This window comes from Dendronephthya gigantea, unplaced genomic scaffold (assembly GCF_004324835.1).
Source record: "Dendronephthya gigantea isolate DGI-Jeju-01 unplaced genomic scaffold, DenGig_1.0 000020F, whole genome shotgun sequence".
NCBI lineage: Eukaryota > Metazoa > Cnidaria > Anthozoa > Malacalcyonacea > Nephtheidae > Dendronephthya > Dendronephthya gigantea.
Genome location: NW_021163030.1, coordinates 2,649,854 through 2,674,156, shown reverse-complemented (window position 1 = coordinate 2,674,156; position 24,303 = coordinate 2,649,854). Strand labels below are relative to the sequence as shown.

The window sequence follows — 24,303 nt, the reverse complement described above, 5'->3', positions numbered from 1 at the left end:
GGCTATCTATGATCTGATGCTTAACCTTGGTTATGCAATACTCTGGACTATACTGAGTCTAGCATTGTGTTATCGAGCAAACGATATGTATTTACCATTAGGATCAAAGGGATGGTTGCTAGGCATCGTTATCGTTATAGTCCTTATGACTGGGAATGAAATCAAGAAGCAAATTTCTGGTAAATTGCTAAACTTTTAAACATAAATTTACTTATCACTTTTGTTATAACTTGTATTTACTTGTGTCCTAGCCGATTCTTGATTTATTCATTTCATGAAGATACACTCCGCGTACGGCGACAAGAGAAAGATTGGATTAACTGGAGAGCTCGCAGTCTTGAAGAAGACCTAGGATATTGTCATCCCAGATCCACAGTAGAAATGGAAATATTTAGCGAAAGAAGTGAAGTCTGTTCGAAATCACTCGACGTATTTCAACGATGGAGATGGATGGATGTACTATTTTGATTGGTTGGCTTTACTTCTTGTGTTAACAGCAATAATAACGCATATTATCTTCCTGAAAACTGACAGCATCATAGCCTATAAAATCCACCGATGCGTACTGATCAAAGTTGTTATTGGTACTTTGGATCCGTATTGCAAAACGTCAGACCTTTTAAATCCACCGGAACAATTGTGATTATTTCCATATCAAAGATATTATCAAGTGTTCCTTTCTATTTGCGATATTGTTCATTCCTTACGCATGCGCTGGCTTACGTTTGGTCCCTTTTCTCCAGCAGCCAGTTCCTGAATACAGTAACTTTGGTGGTCTTCTGTACTGCATGCTCTGTATGGTTGTTGGCGTAGATTTTCCTATTGATGATATACTCTCAGAAGATCCACTCATGGCTCGAATCTTGTGCAGTTCATTTATTATTAGCACAGCTGTAATCGTGGTAAATCTTCTCATTGCGTTGCTCTCGACACTTTACGCGCCTTATGGCAATGCTGTGGCGAATGCAGTGATGCAAAAGGCAAATAGTATTTTGCGAATGGAGAAAACGATGTGCAGGAAACGAAAGCAAAATTATTACAAGTTTGTGAGAGAGAACTGTAGTCCTCAGGTGGTTCCAATGGCCCTTAAACGCTCAAGCCAACGTCAAAGTGAAAAGGGAAATGCAATGAATCGACTAGTAAACGAAGTTAAAACGATGAAGATTAACTTGGTACAAGGAAAATGGTACTGTTTTTTTAATTATTGAGAGTTTGGTTAACTTTAAAATATAGTATATCCCAAATAACTGCTATAGTGTTGCTATATAGCAATCATTATCCACGACCTATAGTGATAACATTGGCTATATCTATCTCATTCATTACAATATTAGACGTTTGGAAATATAGTTTTATGGAAATCATGATTATTTCTCTCAAATCTGTTTTTAGCCAGCTTCCAGCGCAAGTTGATGGACCTACAAAAGCAACGATCAGCGAACTTCTGAGACTAAACAAAGAAAACACCATTAAAATAAATAAAATATTGGGTATTTTAGCAGCACAGAAACAGATGGATTCCAAATTGAATTATCCACAAGAAGAGGCTGCGATCGATGGTGAAGAACGTGATGGCAGAAAACCCGAACAAAGACAAATTCGAAAAGTATTTCAATCCTCTAACTGTAGTTTATCAAGCATACAGAATATCAATAAAAGACGACGGTTTTCCAGTCTTGGTGAAATAAATCGTGGTTTTGAAGATATCCAGTTGTCAGAACTAGATGCATCAGGCAGGAACGACACGATTGGTGATCTCATACGACGAAGAAGATCAACACTGCGCCGTAGTAGCAGTGTAGCGTCAATCCAAGCATTCAAATTCTTAGCACCTGGGCGTAGTTCTGGGTTCCTTTCACAACGTGTTAATCAACGTGGCAGTGTTGGTAGTATCACATTATAAATTGAATGCTTCAAATTCGTTATACAGCTGAGAACATTTTGGGAGGATTGGATGTGAATTAATTTAGTCTATAGCTTTATGAATTTCAATACAGAGTCATAGCTTCTAAAACTCGTGCAACGAACATGGACATACTTGTTGGTACTATAACACCTTACGTGTAATTGGTTTTCACTTTCTTGCATGCAGGCAAATTAATTCAAATCATCAAGATGAGCATATAACACCTAATCTTTAGAGAAAGTTAATTTTATACCGGCAACTTATATTATATATATATATATATATATATATATATATATATATATATATATATATATATATATATATATATATATATAAATATATATACATGATTTTTGTCAGATTTGTGATACAAAAGCGTGCGAGTGTACTGAAATATATACTGAAATCTAAAGTCTGTATAATATGTAAAATATATATTTAGGTTTTTGAAATTTACACCTTGCCACTGTGATTTACTTTACTCTGTACAAGCCAGGGTGCAATATTTGCATGAAAAAAAGAATCTGCCAAACAGTGCATTGGGTTGAGTCGGAAACTTACCAGACTGATAACGATTTTTCAGTTCGTCGTGATTTCCCATAATGCTCTTCGTTTTTTATAACGCAGATTAAACTTGTTAGTGTGATAAAAGTTCTCGTCGTTAATTGTTGGGTTCATAAATCAAGCTTTCAGAAATTTAAGTTTATACTCTGTTGTATACACTTAATCCAACCGCGATATAATAACCGCGAGCTAAATTCTTTTCTATATATAGTCATATTTCTGACAAGATATAAAATATTTTGGAAAGTGTCATTTGCATATTTTCGTTTATTAAACCAGGATCGAAGGCTAAACTAATCGGATATATATATGGTGCTATCCAGTATTAATTCGTATATCCGGATCCATACAGATGATAAACACAATCGGAGACACGCTGGATAATATATATAACCGATTAGGATTAATGATTATCAATTATCCTTTTTATCAATCACCTTTAAATTGTATTGTTGACTACCGTCTTTACAAAAATTGATTTGTAGGTCGGGTTTTGCTGTCACGTGTTCGCGTGCAAGCATTCAGGAATACGACGCCAAAATATTTTTTGAAGTACCTTTCTATTATATCGCTCTTATAGAGCAATAAGATTTACTCTTTTTCTACCGATTATATATAAGGGGCAGCTGTAATTGCGACTTTACTTTTTTTTTGAAATGCTATATAAAGGGTTATAAATGCTGCAATCCGGGAATATTTTGCTACCGTCTTAATTAACGGCTTGCTGAAAGATCCTGGGTACGAGTTAGATAATGACATGTTGGTGCTCGTTGCATGCATGGACCTGCATGTATCTCTGTTGCATGCACCACATGCACAGAATTCCAGCAGACAAAGCATTTATGTGACCACGCACAGAAACTGATAACCAAGCTAAGCAATGCATGTCTGGCTGAAGTCTCTCGTCTCACTATTTGGACGGATAAGCCGTTGACGGTAAATTTCGAACCGGATTCACATTTCACAAGTCACATTAATATACTAATGACACGAGTTTGTCTCCTGGATAAACTCCTTACCGTTGCTGACGTCCATACTTTTAGATATTACTCTCAGCAGTTTTATGCCATTTTTCATTAAATCGGTCTGCTACAGCTGGCGTAGCACGATTGCGCGTAATGATCAAAACCAGAGCCGAATGAAGAACGAAATAAAACCCTGGTTATGAGGTTGCGTACTTATCTAGTGAGCATCTAGCAGTGGTAAGAATTTATTCCCATTCCCCTGCAAATTGAAGCTTCATATCAAATTTATTCGGCGACAGTTTTTATTTACTCAATTATCGTCTATCAACAACACTATCTCTTACATTTTACCATAGAGAGAAAAGTTATTTCTGATTTCGGGTAGGTATGTCACAATGTCATTAATACGCTTGCTAAGATAAAGATATCTACAGTTATTCAAATTCTGTAAATTTTTTCCCTGTAGACAGATGTCTGACTGAACCGCGTGAGTTATCCTCGTTACTGCCACCGGGCATTCATTTCAAACATTCTTTCTAGAATGATTTACAGACACAATCATTTTATTTGCAATATTGTAATGAAAATAATAATTGGTAATATAATTGAAGTGAAATAATAATTGTAATATCTTTGGCAGTTAATACCTTTCTCAGTGAAGGTTACTTCATGAAATATTCCAGTATTGCTCAAATAAATCACGGCAAATGGACTCGCCCGATGCCATTGAAAATCATTGATTGAAAATGTCCCTCAGATCCGTCAGTTTGGTCCGATGAAGTGTCCGTGACGGATCTTAAATCACGTGACCATCCTATGCGCTAATCCAGTTACTTGATCGTGATAAACAGATCAAAATTTTTGGCAACCACACATACAAAATAGTGAAATTCCGAGTGACGAAATTGCCATTAAAATCTCGATACTCGCATTAATTAAAAGGGATTTATTTGCAGTTTTATTTTTTCCCGAACTTCAGTATAGAATTGCCCCGGCAGAAATCTAACCGAAAATTAAGTTTCCACGATAGTTTGTCTACATAAGCATATGCGTAGAAAACTATCACGAAATGGAATTTATAACCCATTAAACTTGATTCCGCAGACAAAAAATATACAAGTTACTTATGACATACTTATGACTTATACTTTTTATCCCGTTCAAGTTGTTTGTTATAACAAGTACCGGGTTTGTTGAATATTACTGGGTCTAGGACATTGAATTCGAATTTTTCTATGCTGTTCTGAAAAGCTTTACAATTAAGTTCTGTAATTAATGTAATAATGTGCGTGTTTTCTTTCATTTTACTATGTTATTCACATATCTTATAAACATTTGACACGTCGCGAAAAACGGAAATGAAACGTCAACACTTGCATGTAAAGTAATTTTGAATTTGATACACATTCGAGACGGCGCATTGATATAAAGGCGTACTTAACTAACATATCCTTCATTCTCTTTGGCTGGCGTCCATTCGTGGAGTGACAGCTCTTCTACACCACCGTGTTTTGAAGTAACTGCTTGTGATTAATCCATTCGTAGACGGACATAGAATTAAATATGTTATTTAACAACATTTATGTCTTTCTGGTCATTTATATTTTTGCGGTATTTGGTATCGGGAATGCCAGAAAGTCCACAAACGACGGTAAGGTTATGCTGCATTAATATGTAATAAAACATTGTTTTGCCTCGCTGTGGATTAAGAACGCGCAATTTCTGTGTTACTGTTTTGAATGCGCACATCCTGTTTTACCATGTTGTACGAACGACACATTGCATTTATTTTGAACATAAATATGAAAATGTGCATTTATCAGTTAACTGTATTCGTGACACGCGGAGGTTGCATAATCTGCATGCACAAAGTCAGCAATTTCTGGTTGTAAATTTTACAACGCACAAAGTTTTACAAGCTTTTGCGCATTATTCTAAATACGCGTTTTATGCAAAATGTGCGCAATATTATTGAATTGACGAAAGACAAATATGGTAATGTTCAAAAGCGGAATAACCTTGGTGCCAAATATGTCATCAATAGTTGCTATAGTAGTGTCATCTATATTACTGACACTTTATTACTGCCAAGCACATTAAGCACATTCCTTAAATTTACTGATATATATTGTAACACCTATTTTTGTAACGATGTCTGAACATTTCATCATTTATTTGGTACTGACAAAATATTTACTGAAAGTGCAATCTTATTTGCTTAGAATTGACTCCAAAGGTGAAGAAAAGTTAATCCAATTTAAATTGTTATTGCAGTCACCTTTAGAGGGAAATATTTTCTAGGCCTTATGATTTTTCAACAGGTTGTTGGTTTAAATAACAGTTTGAGTAAATGCTCTTCACTATATCTCATCTGAAACATCTGAGATATGTTTGCATGGTTTTGATCGAAACTAGCTACCTTAAAAGTATAAAATAACATTTTGCGAGACGATCAGGAGGTATATTTCGGTAATTTGTAAGAAAATCTTGTATTATCAACTGCTTAATTCACATTTGTTTCATGTATGCAGTTTGTTTTTGTTTTTTGGTATAGACTTTCGAAGCTCTTTTATATAATACCTTTTTTTTAGGTGATTGATTTTATTTAACGACCAGGAATTTTGCACTCGGAGGATCATCTCTGTTTGTGTTCGGGTTCTCACCGACTGACAAATAAGAATAAGGCAGGGAACAATTTCGCTGCGTGCACATGAACGCTAAATTACACCTGATGGAAAACATAAAGCTTAATTAAATTAATTTTAGAAGTGTCATTAAAGATTGGAAATCCAGAGCATTAAAGATTATTAAATTTAATTCAACGTTATTGGTTAGCGAAAATCTATAACTATACTTTTTTGCTGACCAATCATGTTGAAGGATGTCGGTTTAGGATGTCTATTGTGCTAAAGTGAGGCTGGATATTCAAATAGACATGAGATTATTCAAAGAAAATTTCATTAATAACTCGGAAAGAGCGCAGTTTTTTTATATAAGCAGTTTTTTATTGAGATATATATAAACAAACATATGTTTGTTTGAGATGTGGCAGTATATATGCATGCTATTTAGTTTAAAAGCGTTTTGAAAGCTCTTTTTCATTTGGTCCATAGTAATGGCAGATTTTTCCGCCTGTCAATGCAATGTAAGAATTGTTAAATCTTTGAGCATTCGTATAATCAATGCATGGGACAATGTATTAACTAGTATGACTTTCTAAATATACCACCTGGGGAAACTTTTACTTTAAATTGTATTCTCCACCCACTTGCAGCATACAGACACAAAGTATTTCCCCGAAACCTTTTGAAAATGAAGGTTTCTAATTATTGCACTATAACAAATTGTAAGAAAGATTTGGATTTGCCATAAAATTAAAATTTTGTCTTTTTTTCCCGCAAGTAACATATACAAGAATTGAAACTTACGCATGCATGTTACGAAATCGAATAATAAACATTTGGTCTCGATTTTCCTGCGGGACATCAGACAGTTTAGGTCAAGGGTCTTGGGGCTTAATTTTTCAAGCAAACGCAACTATAATAAATATGCATGATAATCTAATGTGATAAAACATGGAACGTATTCCAAATACGGTAACTTAGTGGGAAAAGCTTTTAAGCTGGTTAAAAAGCTTCATTGGCATTTGGTAATTCACACCAATATCACGAAACATAACTATATAGGCTACAGCTAGTATTGCTGTATAATGATACCATATAATGTAACTATAAAGGTTGCTTTGTGGCAACAACTTCAAATAACAGCAGAACAATCGTTTCTTCATACATCTGCCCATGCAAACATCTGTCTCCATGTTTAGACCGAGGGTCTACACAATGGCCTTGTCTTTAGGCAGTTGAAAACCGATTATTTTCTGGATTTGTATGCCTAGTTTCGTGAACATGTCAAGATGGCTGATGTGATTTATACAAAAACTTGCAAACTAATATTAGTATCATTGCTGAGATATTTCGCTTACGTCTGCGCATCAAAGGTGATGACCCTGAATATTTCCTATTGTCCAAAACTATTTTACCTCAGTCCATTATATTAAGACATCAATACATATCTTGGCACACGAAGATCACAGAAAGATATGAAATCATTAACAGGAAAGAATCTATTAGAACAACGAAAGAAGCGCGGGGGGAAATGGGATGAAATTTTTCGAGGTGAAAAACTATGTTGGAGAGGAGTGCTTGTAACTTTGTTTCGCATATTAAAAAAATGCTTTGTTTAAATAGCCGTAAAATTTGTAATCATACCGGGAAAATTATGCGCCTTGGTGAATGTCATTAAATAAAAACTTAGCTAATTTCGAATTATTGGGGGTAATTACGGTAGTACATATGTCTTCATGATTAACTCTATTATAATGATCGACGTATGAGCAATTAAAAAATAGCCATTCACGGCCTTTCTTAATGAAGAACTAAAAAATCTAATCAGTTTTTTAGCCAGTTGGTTTTGCCAGCGCCTATATATAAGGCGATTCTCCATTACACGTCCTTTGACTGAAGCGCGCTTTATTTTTCAAGGTCGCTAGCTTGAGCAGATTTTCAAAGCGAAGCAAATGTAATGGAAAACGGCCTTTAAACTGTGCTCAATTTCGTGCTCAATTTTAGTCATCTTTCCAATGCTGCTGCATGGCACCTTTACAAAGATTTTTCTTATTTTGCAATTCTAACAACAGTCTAACATCATGAATAAAAGAGCGAAGCTTTTTTCGGTTTCATTTCAATGCCTAGCTGAGAATGGTTACACACCATGCACCTAGCTGTTTTCGCCTTTTTACCGTGTGTGTTAAAATAACGATTTTCTTATTGTTGCTTTTATATAATAAAGCCTTTCTGACTAAAGTATCGGCTTGTTGTCAATCGGCAATTCTGGCGGTGAAGACACAAAGGAATCCAAATTGTAAAGCAATTGGTCGACGTGCATCTTCTGGACTTATTTGTCGTACATCTGCTGAATTGTGTTGTGTAAAGCAGTTGCAAGAATCTTTATGCAGAAAGGGAAGATCGGTCGCAATGTATGTATGTTTTATCAGCCTGTTTGTTGCCAATGGATACGAGTTACGACTTACGATAGTACTATACAGAGCATATCAGTATACGTTCCCGTGACAGATTCGTATTTCTTTTATCCAGAACCGATTCCACCTAATTCTAAAAACAGGACAGTGTTAAAGAATCCAAAACTCGATTCGTCCTATACACACCCAATAGGCCCCACAGGTCATTTTTAAGGGGGCTGGGCAAAACTCTCGTTTGGAGCCTTAATCCCTCAGCAGTAACGTATAAAAATAACATACTTAAAAGGCTGTTTACATACTTAGAAGCGATTTCCTCTTGTTTTGGTGTAAGATAATTTACAAAGAGATGACAAACTTCATTATATCTATAATCTCTTGTTCAGTGAATTGCATTCGACGCAAATATTGCCCTGCTGCATTTGTTCTGTTGCATGCCTGGTTTTTGCGAGTTAAAACTTCGAAAATGAAACCTTTATATTCAACCAGAAGAGATTTTTAAAAGAAATTTATTAACAAGCTGTTAAAAAAAATATTAAGAATCCTCCTTAACACGTACGAGGTTTGGCTATAAAACGGCTTTTGGACAAGCAGCCTCAAGTAAAGATTCGTATCATTCGTATTCGATTCGTTTATAGTAATGGCGGTTCCTGTGATTTGGACTCTACGCGTTATTATGGTAGAGAAGATCACCAAGAGTGCTGTTATTGTTGTTATCTTGGAATTGAGGCCAAACGGAAAGGAATTGGTTGTCAAACTTCCGCGGTTCTTGGTTTCCCTTGTCAAAACGCATTTTTCAAGATGTTGTTTAATGGATGGTACGTATATGTAATAAACGAAGCCCACATAGACTATACAACTACGGGAGTTTGCGGTCTTGGGCATAAATAGTTTAATAATAAGGACGCGCCACCCGCAAAGAGGTGAAATGAGTATGAGAATTCTACGGCGCTAGTTATACAAACATGCACATTCTCAAGTAATTAAGCTTGTTGGTACACCACGTAAGTATATAATACTCACGTGGTGTACCTACAAGCTCAATTACTTATCGATTATCACCATGCAAACGTACAAGAATAAAAAAGAATTTGCATATTCTTCCCCACAGGAATAAGCGAGACAATCAACCTCTGTACAATGGACGAAAAATTAAACATTTCGCTCTGCTCGCAATGCATATTATATATAGATGATTTTGTTGTTAAAAGTTTGGCAATGGACGACTTGCGCTTTAGACTAATTTCTTACCTCGGCGATAAAAAGGACATTTTCTGAAAGAGCTTACTAAAATAAGTAATACTGTCAAGTTTGACTGCGAATTGTTGTAAAATACGGAAAATATACCCATGCGAAGTTGTCGATTTTTGTATACTTTTGTATTACGACCGGAAGTTTGTAACTAATTTAGTTACACATTTCCGCACGTAATACAAACGTATACAAAATTTGCCAACTTCGCATGGCTATATTTTCCGTATTTTACAAAATTTCGCAGCCAAACTTGGCAGTTTTACTAATTTAAGTAAGATCTTTCTAGCTGGGGTGATTTATTTTCCTCTAGTTACTTCGATCAAAAGTTTGTCTAAAGCGCAAGTCGTCCATTAAACACTAATGCGCAACCAATTTTTGTTCTTTATTCCGCGTTGTTTAGATCCACATCCTTCAGGTTTTCCAACAGGAGTGTTTGGACCAGTAGTAGCAACAACTGCACCAAGAACATGCTCTAATTTAGGATGTTCTCAAAGTTGTGTTCTCCTCAGCGGTGTTCCTACTTGTGTTTGTAGGAACGGATTTGAACTAAATGTGAATGGTCGTACGTGCAACGGTAAGTATATACGCTTGGCTTTGTTCTCAATGTCTTCAAGAAATTAGCAAAAAAGAGAAGCAGTTAATTTATATTCATTCATCCTTATCACAAGATATAATGTTCCCGTAGCGATGTAAAATTTAATCTAGATGTTGTTCTATAAAGTTAGTTATTACAAGCAGTATAGGTATGTCACACACGCCGGTTGAAATATCTTGGATGGTATTAGGTTCAAACAGGTGAGAGTATATTTTTCTACTCACATGTAACAATTAACTTTTAGATGTGAATGAATGCGCCAGAGGTGTAGTGTGCAATCAAGGTCAAGCGTGCAGAAACACGTACGGGTCATACGAGTGCGTTAAAGGCGCACAAGTTGTCACCGTTGCCCCTACTATCACGTGTCCAATAGGTCTCGAAGTTGATCCCGGTAGAAGACAATGTCGAGGTAAAATTATATATCATTTATGTGCATAATGTACTTAACAACATATGATTTAAGATTACTGCCTCTCAATCGCCTTTTGCTGGTTCCACAACGCGACGTTCCTTGTTACCTTAACTTCCACTTTTAGCAATAAATTACAACACATGCACAATTAAAATTGTGGCTACAGATAACTGAGCAACCTCGTACCCAGGGTCTTTTCTCTGTGCTCACTCTGGCGCGGGGAGGGGGGGGGTGTGTGTGAAACCCAAATACTCCCCGCCTCTAAAATGTTCCCCACCGCTAGCTTTAGGGCATCGTCCCCCTTAATCCCACCAATAATTGCTAGTTCAATCCTGGGTAATGCAAGTCTTCGAATCAAACTTTCCAACAGTTTATTTATAAACTTGAATAGGTTATTTTAGAAATCTTCCCATGGTTTAATAAAAGCTTTATTTTCCAAAGTTTTGTGCAAAACAGCTATCCATAAATGCATAAACAAAAACAGCATTTTGTCACGACAGTTTGTAAAGAATTTAACTGATGGTTAGTACTAATCGGACTTTTGGCAATCGAGCCTTGCGTCATAATATATACCATGCCCAGCAATAATTCTGGTCTACGTAGAGAACACCGTGCCAATTATGTATTTAGAAGCGTCGTGCTCTGTTAGTCTAAACTTTATTCTTCATTTTTTCCTATACATGCATGTGTCATGTAAAAATATTTATCAATTATTGGACGAGGTCGAGCAAAATATCGTGATTTGTCGGTGGCGAGCAGATCAATTATTTGCCGATGCCGAAGGCAGAGGCAAATAATTGATCTGCGAGCCACCGACAAATCACGATATTTTGCGAGAACCGAGTTCAATAATTGTTTTATCATTCACCACTTAATTTTCAATTCATTCACCACTCAATTTTCAATTTTGAGTTCGTTTTATCGGACAGTTCGGCAAAGCGAGTCGCCATTGTTTATAAAATTGACATTAATGCGCATGCTCAGAGTATTATTTGCAGCTGAGTATTATTTGCACGCAGTTATTTGCAGGTAAATTAACCAATCAAAATTGAGAATACTATAAAGTGAATGATAAAAATTCATCTATATATATACTGTGTGTATGTCATGTTATGTATTCATACTATTCATGTATGTATATATAATTTGAATTTTTCACATTCTTTGGTGCATGGAGATATGCATGTCGTCTATGAAACTTAATCGTTCACACTAGTTCAAAATTTAAACTTAAATTTCCACAGATATAAACGAGTGTGAACGATCTCCTTGTCAACCCGAGGAACAGTGTCAAAATTCGATAGGAAGTTATACATGCAACCCAAGATGCCCAAGTACATATGTATTCAGGAATGGTCAATGTGAAAGTGAGTTTTAAAATAAAAATCCTGTTAATTGTTATATAAAAGATCTTTGAACATTCGAATATTCATTATTTGTTATAATTATTAGATAATTAATAAAAATTAATTAATTTATTAATATATATCGAACACTCGTTCCAGAAAATGTCGTTCAGGATTGAGGTGGGACGGTCGACGATGCACGGGTAAGCGAAGGCAAACCTAAAACATCTCCAATATTAAACAAAAATAATGCGTAGATAGCATGCACCAGGGACCACAAATTTGGAACTTGATTACCTGAAATTCTGAGTGAAGGTTATAAATTTCTGTTTGAAAACACTGACCTTAAACTGGAATATGTAAAACTCAATGGACGACTTCCGCTTTAGACTAATTTCTTATCTCAGCGATAAAATGGAAATTTTCTGAAAGAGCTTACTAAAATTAATAAAACTGTCAAGTTTGACCATGCACGTTTTATTGACGTTAGATATAGACGAGTGTAATACAGTAAGGAATGCCTGCCCAAGTGGACAATCATGTGAAAATGTTCAAGGCAGTTATCGCTGTCGTTGTCCAAGTGGATATACACTTCGCAACTCAAGATGTTATGGTAAGTTTTAAAATATTTATGTTCAGCAAAGGTCAAAAACAAATCTAAATACTTTATAGCTAAAAATTCTTGCAACAATTCTTTCCCTTTAGTGCGTACACCAATAGCCTGCTGGCCCTGCTGCATGGCTTTGTGTGTTGAATGTCCTTGACGGATTTCGATCAGATTTGAATAAAAAAATTGTAATTGTTTGCTCAAACAAATGCTTCAATTCTTTAAAAAAGTAACCTAGAATTTGAACAATAAACTATACGTAATTATAATTAACAGAATTTACTTAATACAATATGCGTGCATGTACCTCAAACACACCAAATACAAAGTTACGACACATCTGCAGAGCTACAAAACAAATGCTTTTAAACCAGGCACTTACTCTTCAACAAAATTAATAATTTGCATGGTTATCAGTTTTTGCACTAAAATGGCCATTTTGGATTATAGTGTAAAAAGCCTATTCGTGTGAAATTTTTTGAAAGCGCTTATACTAAAATTAGTAAAACTGCCAAGTTTGGCTACGGATTGTTGTTAAAGTATTGTTTGTACACTTTTGTATTACGGCCGGACTAAATTATAGTCACACATTTCCGCGCGTATATATATTCATACATATTCGTATGTTTTGTGTCTTGACTCCTGCATTTTGATTACATTGTTTTTTTTTGTTCTCCTAAACAAATCATAAATGTACAAATTCATTTTGTCTAGATATAAATGAATGTCAGAGACCTGGTATTTGTCAATCAAACGAACGATGTCGTAATACAGCTGGATCATACAAATGTGTGACAAAAGTCAATGATTGCAGTCGAGGATATGAACGGGTTGGGGGGGAATGCGTAGGTAAATATAACCACAGTGGATTTTTGCAGGGGTTGTTTTTATGCACCTTTCGAGTTTCGACTCTGTTTGACATCACTAGAGGCTCGTCGGGAGTGATTTCAAACAGGTTTCATAGAGCTATGGAGAACAAATAATCATGCAATTATTATATACTTCGATGTACACGCGTAGCAGATAGAAAATGTTGGCAAATGTATAAAGTATTATTCATATAAAACAGAAATTTACGAACAATTAACTACAGCGAGCAGTTACATACGTTCTAACAAAACTAAAACGACATCTCTTGGAACAATTATTAGGATTTGTTTTGTTTTTGTTTTTTTTATTTTTCGTCGTCGCAAGGGTGTTTTGGCGCGAATTATACTAGTATTTGAAATGTGTATGTAACCTTTGCCATTTTAATTAATAATAAAATGTCTCATCTCTAATCTGTCATCGATTAATATATGTACATTAGATTACTATTAAAGTAAGTTAGTTTTTTTCGACGGGTACTTTTAATTCATAGTAAACTATTCCAAAGCAATAACATAAGAGCGCGGCAACGCAAAACATGCGACATAGTCATAGTTAAATGAAGTATTAATTATTACATAAAAATTCCTCAAAAGCCTTCTGCACGCCTATAAGCCCGAAAGTTAATTGGTCTCTGTAGTTAGGAGCTATACTGATTGCTTTCTTGAAGTTAATCAAATTTAATTAATAAACATTTACTGATTTAACAGCTCATAACGAAAAAAACTGTAAATGTACTTTTTTACTAACATCCCTGCCACGACTGGAAATACTGATGCATAAAACGATTCATTGCATGAAAAAGACGGTACATGAAGTTTAAATTTTGCTCATGTAGATGTCGATGAGTGTGTCAAATATCGGAAGATCCGGCCTTGCAGAACTAAATTCTGCATCAATATACCTGGCAGTTATCGATGCTCTCAATGTAAAAGGGTTATGAATTTGTCAATTCACGATGTAGAGGCAAGTTTATAAGGAATATTTCAGCTTTCCAATCGCATGCATAGTATGCTATTATATTAATTCTAAGTCGGGAAAGAAACATATTTATGGTCGCGAACATTTATAATTTTATCATAAGTCTAATAGACTGATTAACATTTTGACTTTTTGACTTTCCATGTTTTGTACATTTAAACTTGTGTTGTCACTAACAACTAAAATATAGATTAATGTTTGTTTGCGGGTTCAGTCTAACTAAAATACTGCATTAAATGTGCATCATACCTACATAGCTATCAAAATCTTCGCATCCACCATTTTGCTGGCAAGGTCTTTTCACGGTTCCAACTCATATACTATTATTTTTGTGGATAAACCATTTTTTATATTCTATATATTTTCTGCTTTAAAGCAATCAGGGTATGTGGAACATCACGAGAAGATTGCAGTGAGCATGCAAGATGTAGAAACACAGGTCCAGGACGATACCAGTGTACATGCAAGCGAGGGTATAGTGGAAATGGAAAAAATTGCCAAGGTTTGTTACATAAATGTAACAAGGGTGCGACTGACTGTCTACAGTTTATAGAATTTCGCGTTGCATTCACGTAATAGTTTGATCATTCCGTGTACGAAAAATCGCGGAACGAAAATGGTCTAAATCAGCCCTCTAATGAACGTATAATCTAATATGGCAAATCGTACATACTTGCTGTTAAAATCATGCAACCTCTCTTTATTTAACTACCATGCACATTTTATTTACGTTAGATATAGACGAGTGTAATACAGTAAGGAATGCCTGCCCAAGTGGACAATCATGTGAAAATGTTCCAGGCAGTTATCGCTGTCGTTGTCCAAGAGGATATACACTTCGCAACTCAAGATGTTATGGTAAGTTTCAAAATATTTCTGTTCAACAAAGGTCAAAAACAAATTTAAATCTAAATACTTTATAGCTAAAAATTCTTGCAACAATTCTTTCCCCTCAGTGCGTACACCAATAGCCTGCATGCTGGCGCTGCTGCATGGCTTTGTGTGTTTAATATCCTTGACAGATTTTGATCAGATTTGAATAAAAAATTGTAATTGCATGTTTGCCCAAACAAATGCTTCAATTCTTTAAAAAAGTAACCCAGAATTTGAACGATAAACTATACGTAATTATAATAACTTGTAGGTACACCACGTAAGTTACTTACGTGGTGTACCTACAAGTTATTATAATTACTAAAGTCGCCATGCAATCATACAAGAAAATTATACGTAATTAATTAACAGAATTTACTGATATGCATGCATGTGACTCAGACACACCAAATACAAAGTTACAACACATCTGCAGAGGCAGCAGAGCTACAAAACAATTGCTTTTAAACCACCAACAAATATTTCTATATGTATATTTTGCGTCACCAAAGCTAACTGTGTTCATTGATTAAAATTATTACCATTATTAAATAACATATTTAATTAAATAGGTTGACTAAGTTGACTTCTACAGGCAGAATACCGTCTGCTATCAATGAAGAACCTGTATATATCTAATCTATAAATAAGAAATAATTAAATTTATAGTACACACACTTACACAGTTACGCGGTATGGCTACTTTACAAGGAAATGCTCACGTAACACTCATAACTTTACTTTTGAAATTACTGTACGAAGTTTCATTCCTTATTTCCTCACTAAGTATAAGTTAAACAACAGTGCTCCTTAAATGGAGAGCGTCTTTCTTCCAGCCTCTGTCTTGACCAGGGGGCTTATATATTCTATATAAGCGCCGTGCTCTTGACTTTTGGCACAATGAAACGTGAGTTATTACTACGAGTGTTTATGTCATGGTTAAAACATTGAAATTTCACTTGGGGGAAATTCGTGCCAAGTGAGTGTAACGATTTGAAAACATCTATTACAACCCGTTTTTTCCGGCTAGTATAACACAATCTTCGTCTAGACGATTTTTGGACCGATTATTCGGGCTGCTTTGTCTTTTAACCTCTGTAATTTGGAACTATCAGTGATACTAAGACCCATATAAACAGGATAGCAATAGAGCATAATAGGATGTATCATTGTTCGATAATTTCTTTCCGCGACGTAGGGGCTGATGTTAGGGCGTATACGTGAAAGTTGACTTTTGACTTTTTTATAAACTTTAGACAACGCTCTTTTGCGTTGCTCCTGGCGTTTTTGTCCTGCTCAATGCATTTAACCATTACCTGTCAGCGACGCATGGAAGTTTCCATGTCCTTATATTGCATGATGCATACGTTCTCAGTTAAATCAGCATGGTGTATGCATGCACGTAACCTAATATTACAATATTACAAATCATACATGCTTGCTGTTAATATCATGCAACGAATCTTTACTGAAACCATTACGTTTTATTGACGTTAGATATAGACGAGTGTAATACACTAAGGAATGCCTGCCCAAGTGGACAATCATGTGAAAATGTTCCAGGCAGTTATCGCTGTCGTTGTCCAAGTGGATATACACTTCGCAACTCAAGATGTTATGGTAAATTTCAAAATTCTTCCCTAATTCGTCGAACATCAAAAACGTATAAAAATCTAAATCCGTTATGGCTAAAAATTCTTGATGTACATTAATTTTATTTTCTCTTTTTTAAAGATATTGATGAGTGCCGAGAAGGTTTGTGTGCTAGGCATGAAACATGTACTAATCTGCCTGGAACGTATCGTTGTGAAGACAAATCGAGGTGTGACCCTGGATATCGCCGTCAGAGTGGAGCCTGTGTTGGTACGTAAACACTATACTTAGTACAACTGACTTTTGCTGTTGAGAAGGAATCGTACAATTTAAGCGAATGCGTTGGTCAGCGAGAAGAATCGTAGCAAAATTTAACGTGAACAAATGTGGGAAACGGTAATAGAGGTTCTTATACAGACGCGAATTTTCAGGAAAAATTGTTAAAATCATTAAAGAAAATTTTGAAAACAAAACAATGCCAACCAGAAATAGTAATCTTCAAGAATATTATCGTCAGGATCAAAATATTTTTCCTGAAAAAAATGGGAAGAATTGCGTTGCATTGTTCTTTTCAACCTTTTTTATAATCACATTGCCATAGTGAAACACTAAAGAAGAAAAGAAATTCGAAGACATTTTTACACAATTAAGGGAACCTGGACGACGAGGTGAAATGGTCAAGAACTATATATATAAGGGGCACAAATGTAAATTATTTCGGAAAATTATGAGTGTTAAGAACAATTGTGGGCAAACGGCCAGTTTTTATAGTCCTATAAAATCCCCTTCACATAACTCTCTCATAGATTTGTTGACCATAATGCCTACCGAGGCGAAGCGACCTCATTTTGCTTATTACTGATCTACTTTTTGTGTCCATTGCTTCACAGATGTAAATGAGTGTTTAGATTCCAGACGGTGCTCCAGTGATCAAGTGTGTGTAAATACAGAAGGAAGCTACGAATGCAGAGTCCGATGTTCGTCCGGTTATGAGCGAGATCCATCCACTAATGATTGTAGAGGTAGTTCGTGCATATATGTTATAAAAATCTTGTAACCAGGGTCTTGAAACAAAAAGCCACATTTACAGGGTGTATAAAAAAGGCAACCTCGTAATACTTATATTGTTATTAAGCACAATAGTACTTTCTATTGCATTAATAAAGACATCGATGAGTGTGCGGTTGGTAACCGATGTGGGCCAAATAGAGATTGTCGAAATCTTCCTGGAACCTTTAGCTGTATTCGGGGATGTCAACCTGGATACGAGAGAAATAATGGAAGGTGTGAAGGTAATATAACTTTAATATTACCAAAAGTGTTTAATTCCTCCACTAGTATTGTTTCGGAACATTAAAGTCATGGGAAATTCGAGTGGAAATCGAATATATGAATATAGAACTAATAGAAATTTTAAGTTTTTACATGGGATTGAATGGTGATTTATATTAATTTTAGATAAAGACGAATGTCTTATATATAATATATGTTCTCCTCCGAGACCTGTATGTGAAAATATACCTGGTAGTTACAGATGTAATTATCGTAAATGTCCTGATGGCTTTGAAAGAAGACGAGATGGACGATGTCATGGTACGTGAGAGCAAAAATTATCAGACAAAGTTGTCTAACTTTATATATCGTCCCCAGCATTTTTCATTTGGCGGATCATGTTAATTAAAGCAACCATGTTATCATACTTTTGGGGGTTAAACTCCCTCTTACATGGCTAGTTTTAATATTGTGACCACGTGAATCCGATGTAGTGTAAGAAGGGCCAAACGTGCGGATGTTATCTTGATGATCAGTCAAGTGCAAATGGGAGTTATAGTTATGGGGAAATAACTTTTAATTATATTCCCTGAATCAGTGCATGGTGTTTAAAGGGATTTAATCAGATACAGTGGCGTCGGAAGCATGAAATAGGAAGGGGGGGGGTCACACATTCTTATATTCATGTTAACAGAAAGTAAAGACACTTTATTAGAGTTTCGTTAACATTCGGGGGAAGTGAAACGTGATATACCAGTGACATTGCAATCAAAATATTAATCGTGTTACATCTATTATTAAGTAATAAAGTCAATCTAGAAATAAACCAATACCCCTGTCTTTTCCAACAAAACAATACTAATTTTTATACAATGCAATCATACAAGAAAATTAAAACAATACTAGTCCCCAAACTACCAATATTACTGCATGTACTCCAAACTACCAATATTACTGCATGTACTTCAAACTACCAATATTACTGCATGTACTCCAAACTACCAATATTACTGCATGTATCCCAAACTATACCAATATTACTGCATGTACACCAAACTATCAACATTACTGCATGTACCCCAAACTATACCAATATTACTGCATGTACCCCAAACTATACCAATATTACTGCATGTACTCCAAACTATCAATATTACTGCATGTACCCCAAACAGGCCAAACTACCAATATTACTGCATGTACCCCAAACTATCAATATTACTGCATGTATCCCAAACTATACCAATATTATTGCATGTACCCCAAACTACCAATTATTGTACAGATACACGATGTCATGATGAAACAGACAATATAATCTGATGTTGATCAATACTATGCAAAGACTTAACGGTTAAATCGAAGTGTCCTTTATCAACCTCGGATTATTGTATAAGAAGTTTGCAGTTCTTTATTTACCCATTGTTTTGAATGTAAAGGCTCGTTTACACGATTGAATTTGCAATTTTTTGTGCGATTTTATTACTTTGATAGATGTGAACGAGTGAAATAGTTACGACTGCTCAAAATAAGAACTCTTATACATCAGAGTATTCGTAACTAGTCACTCGTTCACATCTACCAAAACAAGAAAATCGCACCAAAAATTCCAAGTGTAACAAAGATATTATTTATAATTTAGTCCAGTCACTTAGACGATAATTTGATACCTTATCAGCAGTCACTTACCAGCAATAATATTTTCTCATTTATTTCAAGACATCGATGAATGCACTACCGGAAGACACAGATGCAGAGCCAAAACTGAAATGTGTGTTAATGTCAATGGCACATACTCGTGCCGCTGCAATCCCGGCTATTACAGAAGAGCAGAAGAAGTCCATTGTCGAGGTGCGTTCCAAAAATGCATGCCATATTTGCTATATATGTATGAATATATATAGGTCAGGCGCCGAAAAGCCCAGAAAAGCCCCGTTTACACTACACTCGATTTATTGGCCGTGCCAGGCTAAAATTGGTACCCGTGCCCAGTTTTATTAGTGTTCAGGCTACCAAAATAAAGGACGAGCACAGATGAAATTGGTACGGGTACCAATTTTAGCCGTGCCGTGCCGATAAATTGAGTGTAGCTTAAACGGGGTTTTATACGAGCAGTTTTACTCCTATCGTCCGATGAACATGCTGTTTGGGATGAACTAGCTTCCACGTGCATATTGCATCAATCGTTGTTCTATCCTTCGCCTTATCTTTGTTAGATAAAGTGCAAACATGCAGTAAAGTCAGTAAAAAATAATGCATGTGAAACACGCCAGAAGAAATTTCGAAAAGCCACCTAAGGCGCTTGTTGAATCTCTTATTTTTCTTTTCCGTGCAAGGGCAAGGCCCTAAATTCAGAGTTCTCATTTGGCTGAGAAAGCTTTCCTATTCTAGATAAAGATGAGTGTTCAGAAGCAAGCCAGTATTGTCAACACAACTGCGTAAATACAGATGGTTCATTTAGGTGTGAATGCAGAAGTGGATATAAACTCGCGGATAATACAAATTGTTTTGGTCAGTATAATAACTAGTTTGGCTGCAAATATGGAAGTCGTCAGGTTTACAATGCTTATTATAGCATTATTTCCAAATATTTTAAACAGATGTGAATGAGTGCAGAGAAGGAATTTCAGGCTGTGAACAAAGATGTGTAAATAGTCAAGGTTCTTACCGTTGCGAATGTGAAATAGGATACAGATTACAAAGAGATAAAGTGTCATGTGTAGGTGAGTAATTACATGCATTATATAATGTTTTCGCGAAAAACTTGACTCGAATCTCGACTTAGTCTCGAGTCACTTTGAACAAGTTTTATATTCATTTTAGCGTACCAAACGTGCTAAAAACATAAATATATTACAATTGTTTCTCAATTCATTGTTCAAAGCAAGCAAAAACGGAGTGAAATCATATAGGCACAGCATCTTTTCATGGAAGAGTAATTTGTTCTTTATTCCTCCTTAAACAGTTTAATTAAGGGAATTTATTTATCCCCCCGAATCTTTTTTGCAGATATCGACGAATGCAAACAACCTAGAGAGTATAATACTGGCTGTAAATGGAAATGTGAAAACACTATGGGGGGTTACAGATGTTCATGTCCCAGTGGATATGAAATCTATAGTCAGAAATTCTGTGTGGGTGAGTAATTAAAATAGTAGATTAAGAAATTGAAAGAAAACCTTGTAGCCTAAAACCAGAACATCGCTTATACTGACTTATTGCACTATTTTGCAACCTATAATGTTTTCACTTATGGAAAATAAATAAACAAGCTTGAGCAGGTCTTGGCCCTCATATCGATTACACCCCCTCCTTCTCCTCCCTCCTCTCCCCCCCCGTTGCATTTATATATCATCCCTTATATAAACACACCACATCTCCTGATCTATTTTATATTTGCATGCAATTTATCGGTTCCAGATATTGATGAATGCAGCAGTCGTGATAATGACTGTGGTCGCGACTCAAACTGTGTGAACACCGCTGGTGGTCATAAATGTTTCAGAGCTATTTGTCCAAATCAACGTTATTACGTTAAAAGGTCACCAAGGTACGGTATACATATATGATTTTCACAATGCGACATGCATGTATGTATGTGTCTTCAAAGTACGATGAGTCATGAGTGATGTTGTATATTCGCGTTGTACCATATAACTCATTGTTGTAAACTCAGGAATTACTTGATTCGTACTCTCAGTGTTTTTATCAACTTTGTTATTGGTGAATGACTTGTTAAAACACACGTGTTACGGTTTAGTCGTGGATATTAGGGCTGCTTTCCACTGTTTTTGCACGTACGTAGCTAGGTGCACGTAAAAGCTTAAAACCTTTTACGTGTATGCCAGAAAAAACAGCAAATCATCAACAGAACCCAACCCTATGAATCTTATGATGATTTTAAACTTTTACGTGCGTATGTACGTACAAAAAACGCGCCAGTGGAAAACAACCTTTAATGTAATATTCAATGTAAAATGTAATGTAGTATTTTTGTTGTCTCTATACAAACATATATCATATATAAGTACTTTAATAGTAATCATTATTTTATTAGTCATTGCTCGCGGAAGATTTGCCGACGTAACGATAGGGAATGCCTGCGAGAGACACGAAAATCAATCCGTTGGTACGCACAGGCTTTTAGAAATGGAGCACCAGCTGGTGCCTTTGATTTCTCCTATAATATTACGACCACAGGTATTTGTGAATCTTAATTTCACTAAGGGAACTTTCATCTATTTTTCATCGATTGTATACAAACCCTTCTGACCATAGAGTAATAGCAGGAAAGGCGTGTTCCTGTCTATATGAAACTCGATCTTCTGTGCTAGAACGATCCAGGAATCTAGACGATCTTTATGCAAATAAAATGTATAATTGTAAAGTATTCATGCTATTGTTTTTCAGGTTATCGAACTAAACCTCGAATCAAATTCTCAATAAGCAGAGGTAATGATGGTAATGTTTTTGAGATAATAAATCACAGTTATGGCAAATCGTTTGTTCGAAATTCAAAAGTTTTAAGAGGGCCAAAGGATTTCTTTTTGGAGTACCGCGGTGAGGTAATTTACCAAGGACAAGTTACAGCAACGTTTATCACCAACCTAAATGTTTATGTGTCCCAATATGATTTTTGATTTTTAAAGACTACAATAAAAGACTTGCATAAACCAAAGATTTGTGGAAAAAAAATTGTATATCTATTGTTAAAGATGGGTAAATGTGTTCTCATAAAATTTACGTAGAGTCTACAAATGCAGCATATATTGTATACAAAATGTTGATGTTTAGTGTATTAATAACAATTAACAAACATATTAAAATAGATGTTCTTTAATTGTATACCTTTAATTGTATACCTTACGAATGCATATTTTGTGTTAAATCAGATTCACTTGCCAGCTTAGTCTTCAATAAAACAAAAAATGATATTTGTCATTGATATTTCTCGTTGAAAGTTGCAGGAGAATATATATATATATATATATATATATATATATATATATATATATATATATATTAATATATATATATATATATATATATATATATGGACTATGTGCATGGTTCACAACTATACCGTTGAATATATTGATCATATTTAAGAATACATCTATGTCGACGTAAATAAGTCACAATAGAGTGAAAACGATTGCCTTGGTTGCGACACAATAAAACGAGAGACTAATTGTGACCTGTTTTCCTTGCTGTTTGCCTTTATAGGAAACTTAGAATCTAAACATGCTTTCTAGGGTTAACCGGTTAGGTGCTTGTTAACATGCTGCAGTCAGTGCAGTGCAAATTATTTTTGTGCATTTCGGACGTTCGAACTGTTGTTCCAGAGTAAACAGAAAAACTGGTAATTTTAGTCATTATTTGTGAAAATGAAAGTGATGTAGCTATGATGTGGGAAAAGAATCAATATCCACAATGATGGCGTAAGTTTTTATAATATGCGTTTGAGTGGATGCGAAGGCAGATTTTGACTGTTGACCTTCGTCTAGTTTTCTCTTTCCACTGATAATGTCGGTGTCTTAAAGATTTTTGCCAGACGACTGTGCAATTCTTCATGCTCATTGGCGGCACTTCAACTTAATTAAGATACATAATTAAGATATAGAATGTCTGTGTCCCACGCACTACTACGTTTACATTTTAGACTGCGCCCCTGTTCTTTGTCCGCTTCCCCGTCGATGCATTGAAAATAGTTTAGGGCTGTTTTCCACTTCAACCGTACCGTAGCGACACGTAGCACACGTAGCGTATATCATTCTTCGTGGGCACTTGGATAGAACTAATGATGTTTAATTTACAATCTTCATGCATTGGCCTAAATCTACTCACGCGATTGGTCAAAATCACAGAGGCCTGGCGAAAGATCATGGGAATTATAATTTATTCGCATTAACCCATGAAAATCATGGTTTATTCTGCTCCATTTACTGTTCTGGGGCCGGTTGTATCAAGCCCGTTTAGCTTAAACGGTGGATAAGTGAAAATTAAATAACACTCTTACATCTCTCTTGA

The 24,303-nt window shown here is 35.4% G+C and overlaps 2 protein-coding genes across 2 annotated transcripts; both read left to right on the top strand.

Annotated features, from left to right (window-relative positions):
• The first annotated feature begins 968 nt into the window (after positions 1–968).
• LOC114521648 lies at positions 969–1,929 on the top strand. Its single transcript, XM_028542147.1, has 2 exons — positions 969–1,186; positions 1,393–1,929. Exons 1-2 carry the CDS (start codon positions 972–974, stop codon positions 1,901–1,903), a joined length of 726 nt encoding a protein of 241 aa, XP_028397948.1. The 5' UTR covers positions 969–971; the 3' UTR covers positions 1,904–1,929.
• A 2,955-nt stretch (positions 1,930–4,884) lies between these two features.
• Positions 4,885–23,118, top strand: LOC114521553 (fibrillin-1-like). Its single transcript, XM_028542017.1, has 23 exons — positions 4,885–5,089; positions 8,287–8,473; positions 9,112–9,291; positions 10,261–10,301; positions 10,567–10,731; positions 11,754–11,763; positions 12,240–12,283; positions 12,571–12,693; positions 13,402–13,536; positions 14,912–15,037; positions 15,271–15,393; positions 16,906–17,028; positions 17,143–17,271; positions 17,892–18,023; positions 18,168–18,293; positions 18,460–18,594; positions 19,993–20,124; positions 20,665–20,784; positions 20,874–20,996; positions 21,283–21,411; positions 21,694–21,823; positions 22,331–22,473; positions 22,684–23,118. Exons 1-23 carry the CDS (start codon positions 5,002–5,004, stop codon positions 22,911–22,913), a joined length of 2,874 nt encoding a protein of 957 aa, XP_028397818.1. The 5' UTR covers positions 4,885–5,001; the 3' UTR covers positions 22,914–23,118.
• The last annotated feature ends 1,185 nt before the right edge of the window (positions 23,119–24,303 follow it).

Coding starts and splice junctions, on each gene's coding strand:
- LOC114521648 (XM_028542147.1), top strand. CDS start 972: ATGCAAAAGGCAAATAGTATTTTGCGAATGGAGAAAACGATGTGCAGG. Junction 1,187..1,392: donor AACTTGGTACAAGGAAAATG/GTACTGTTTTTT, acceptor ATCTGTTTTTAG/CCAGCTTCCAGCGCAAGTTG.
- LOC114521553 (XM_028542017.1), top strand. CDS start 5,002: ATGTTATTTAACAACATTTATGTCTTTCTGGTCATTTATATTTTTGCG. Junction 18,294..18,459: donor AAATAATGGAAGGTGTGAAG/GTAATATAACTT, acceptor TATTAATTTTAG/ATAAAGACGAATGTCTTATA. Junction 21,412..21,693: donor TAGTCAGAAATTCTGTGTGG/GTGAGTAATTAA, acceptor TATCGGTTCCAG/ATATTGATGAATGCAGCAGT.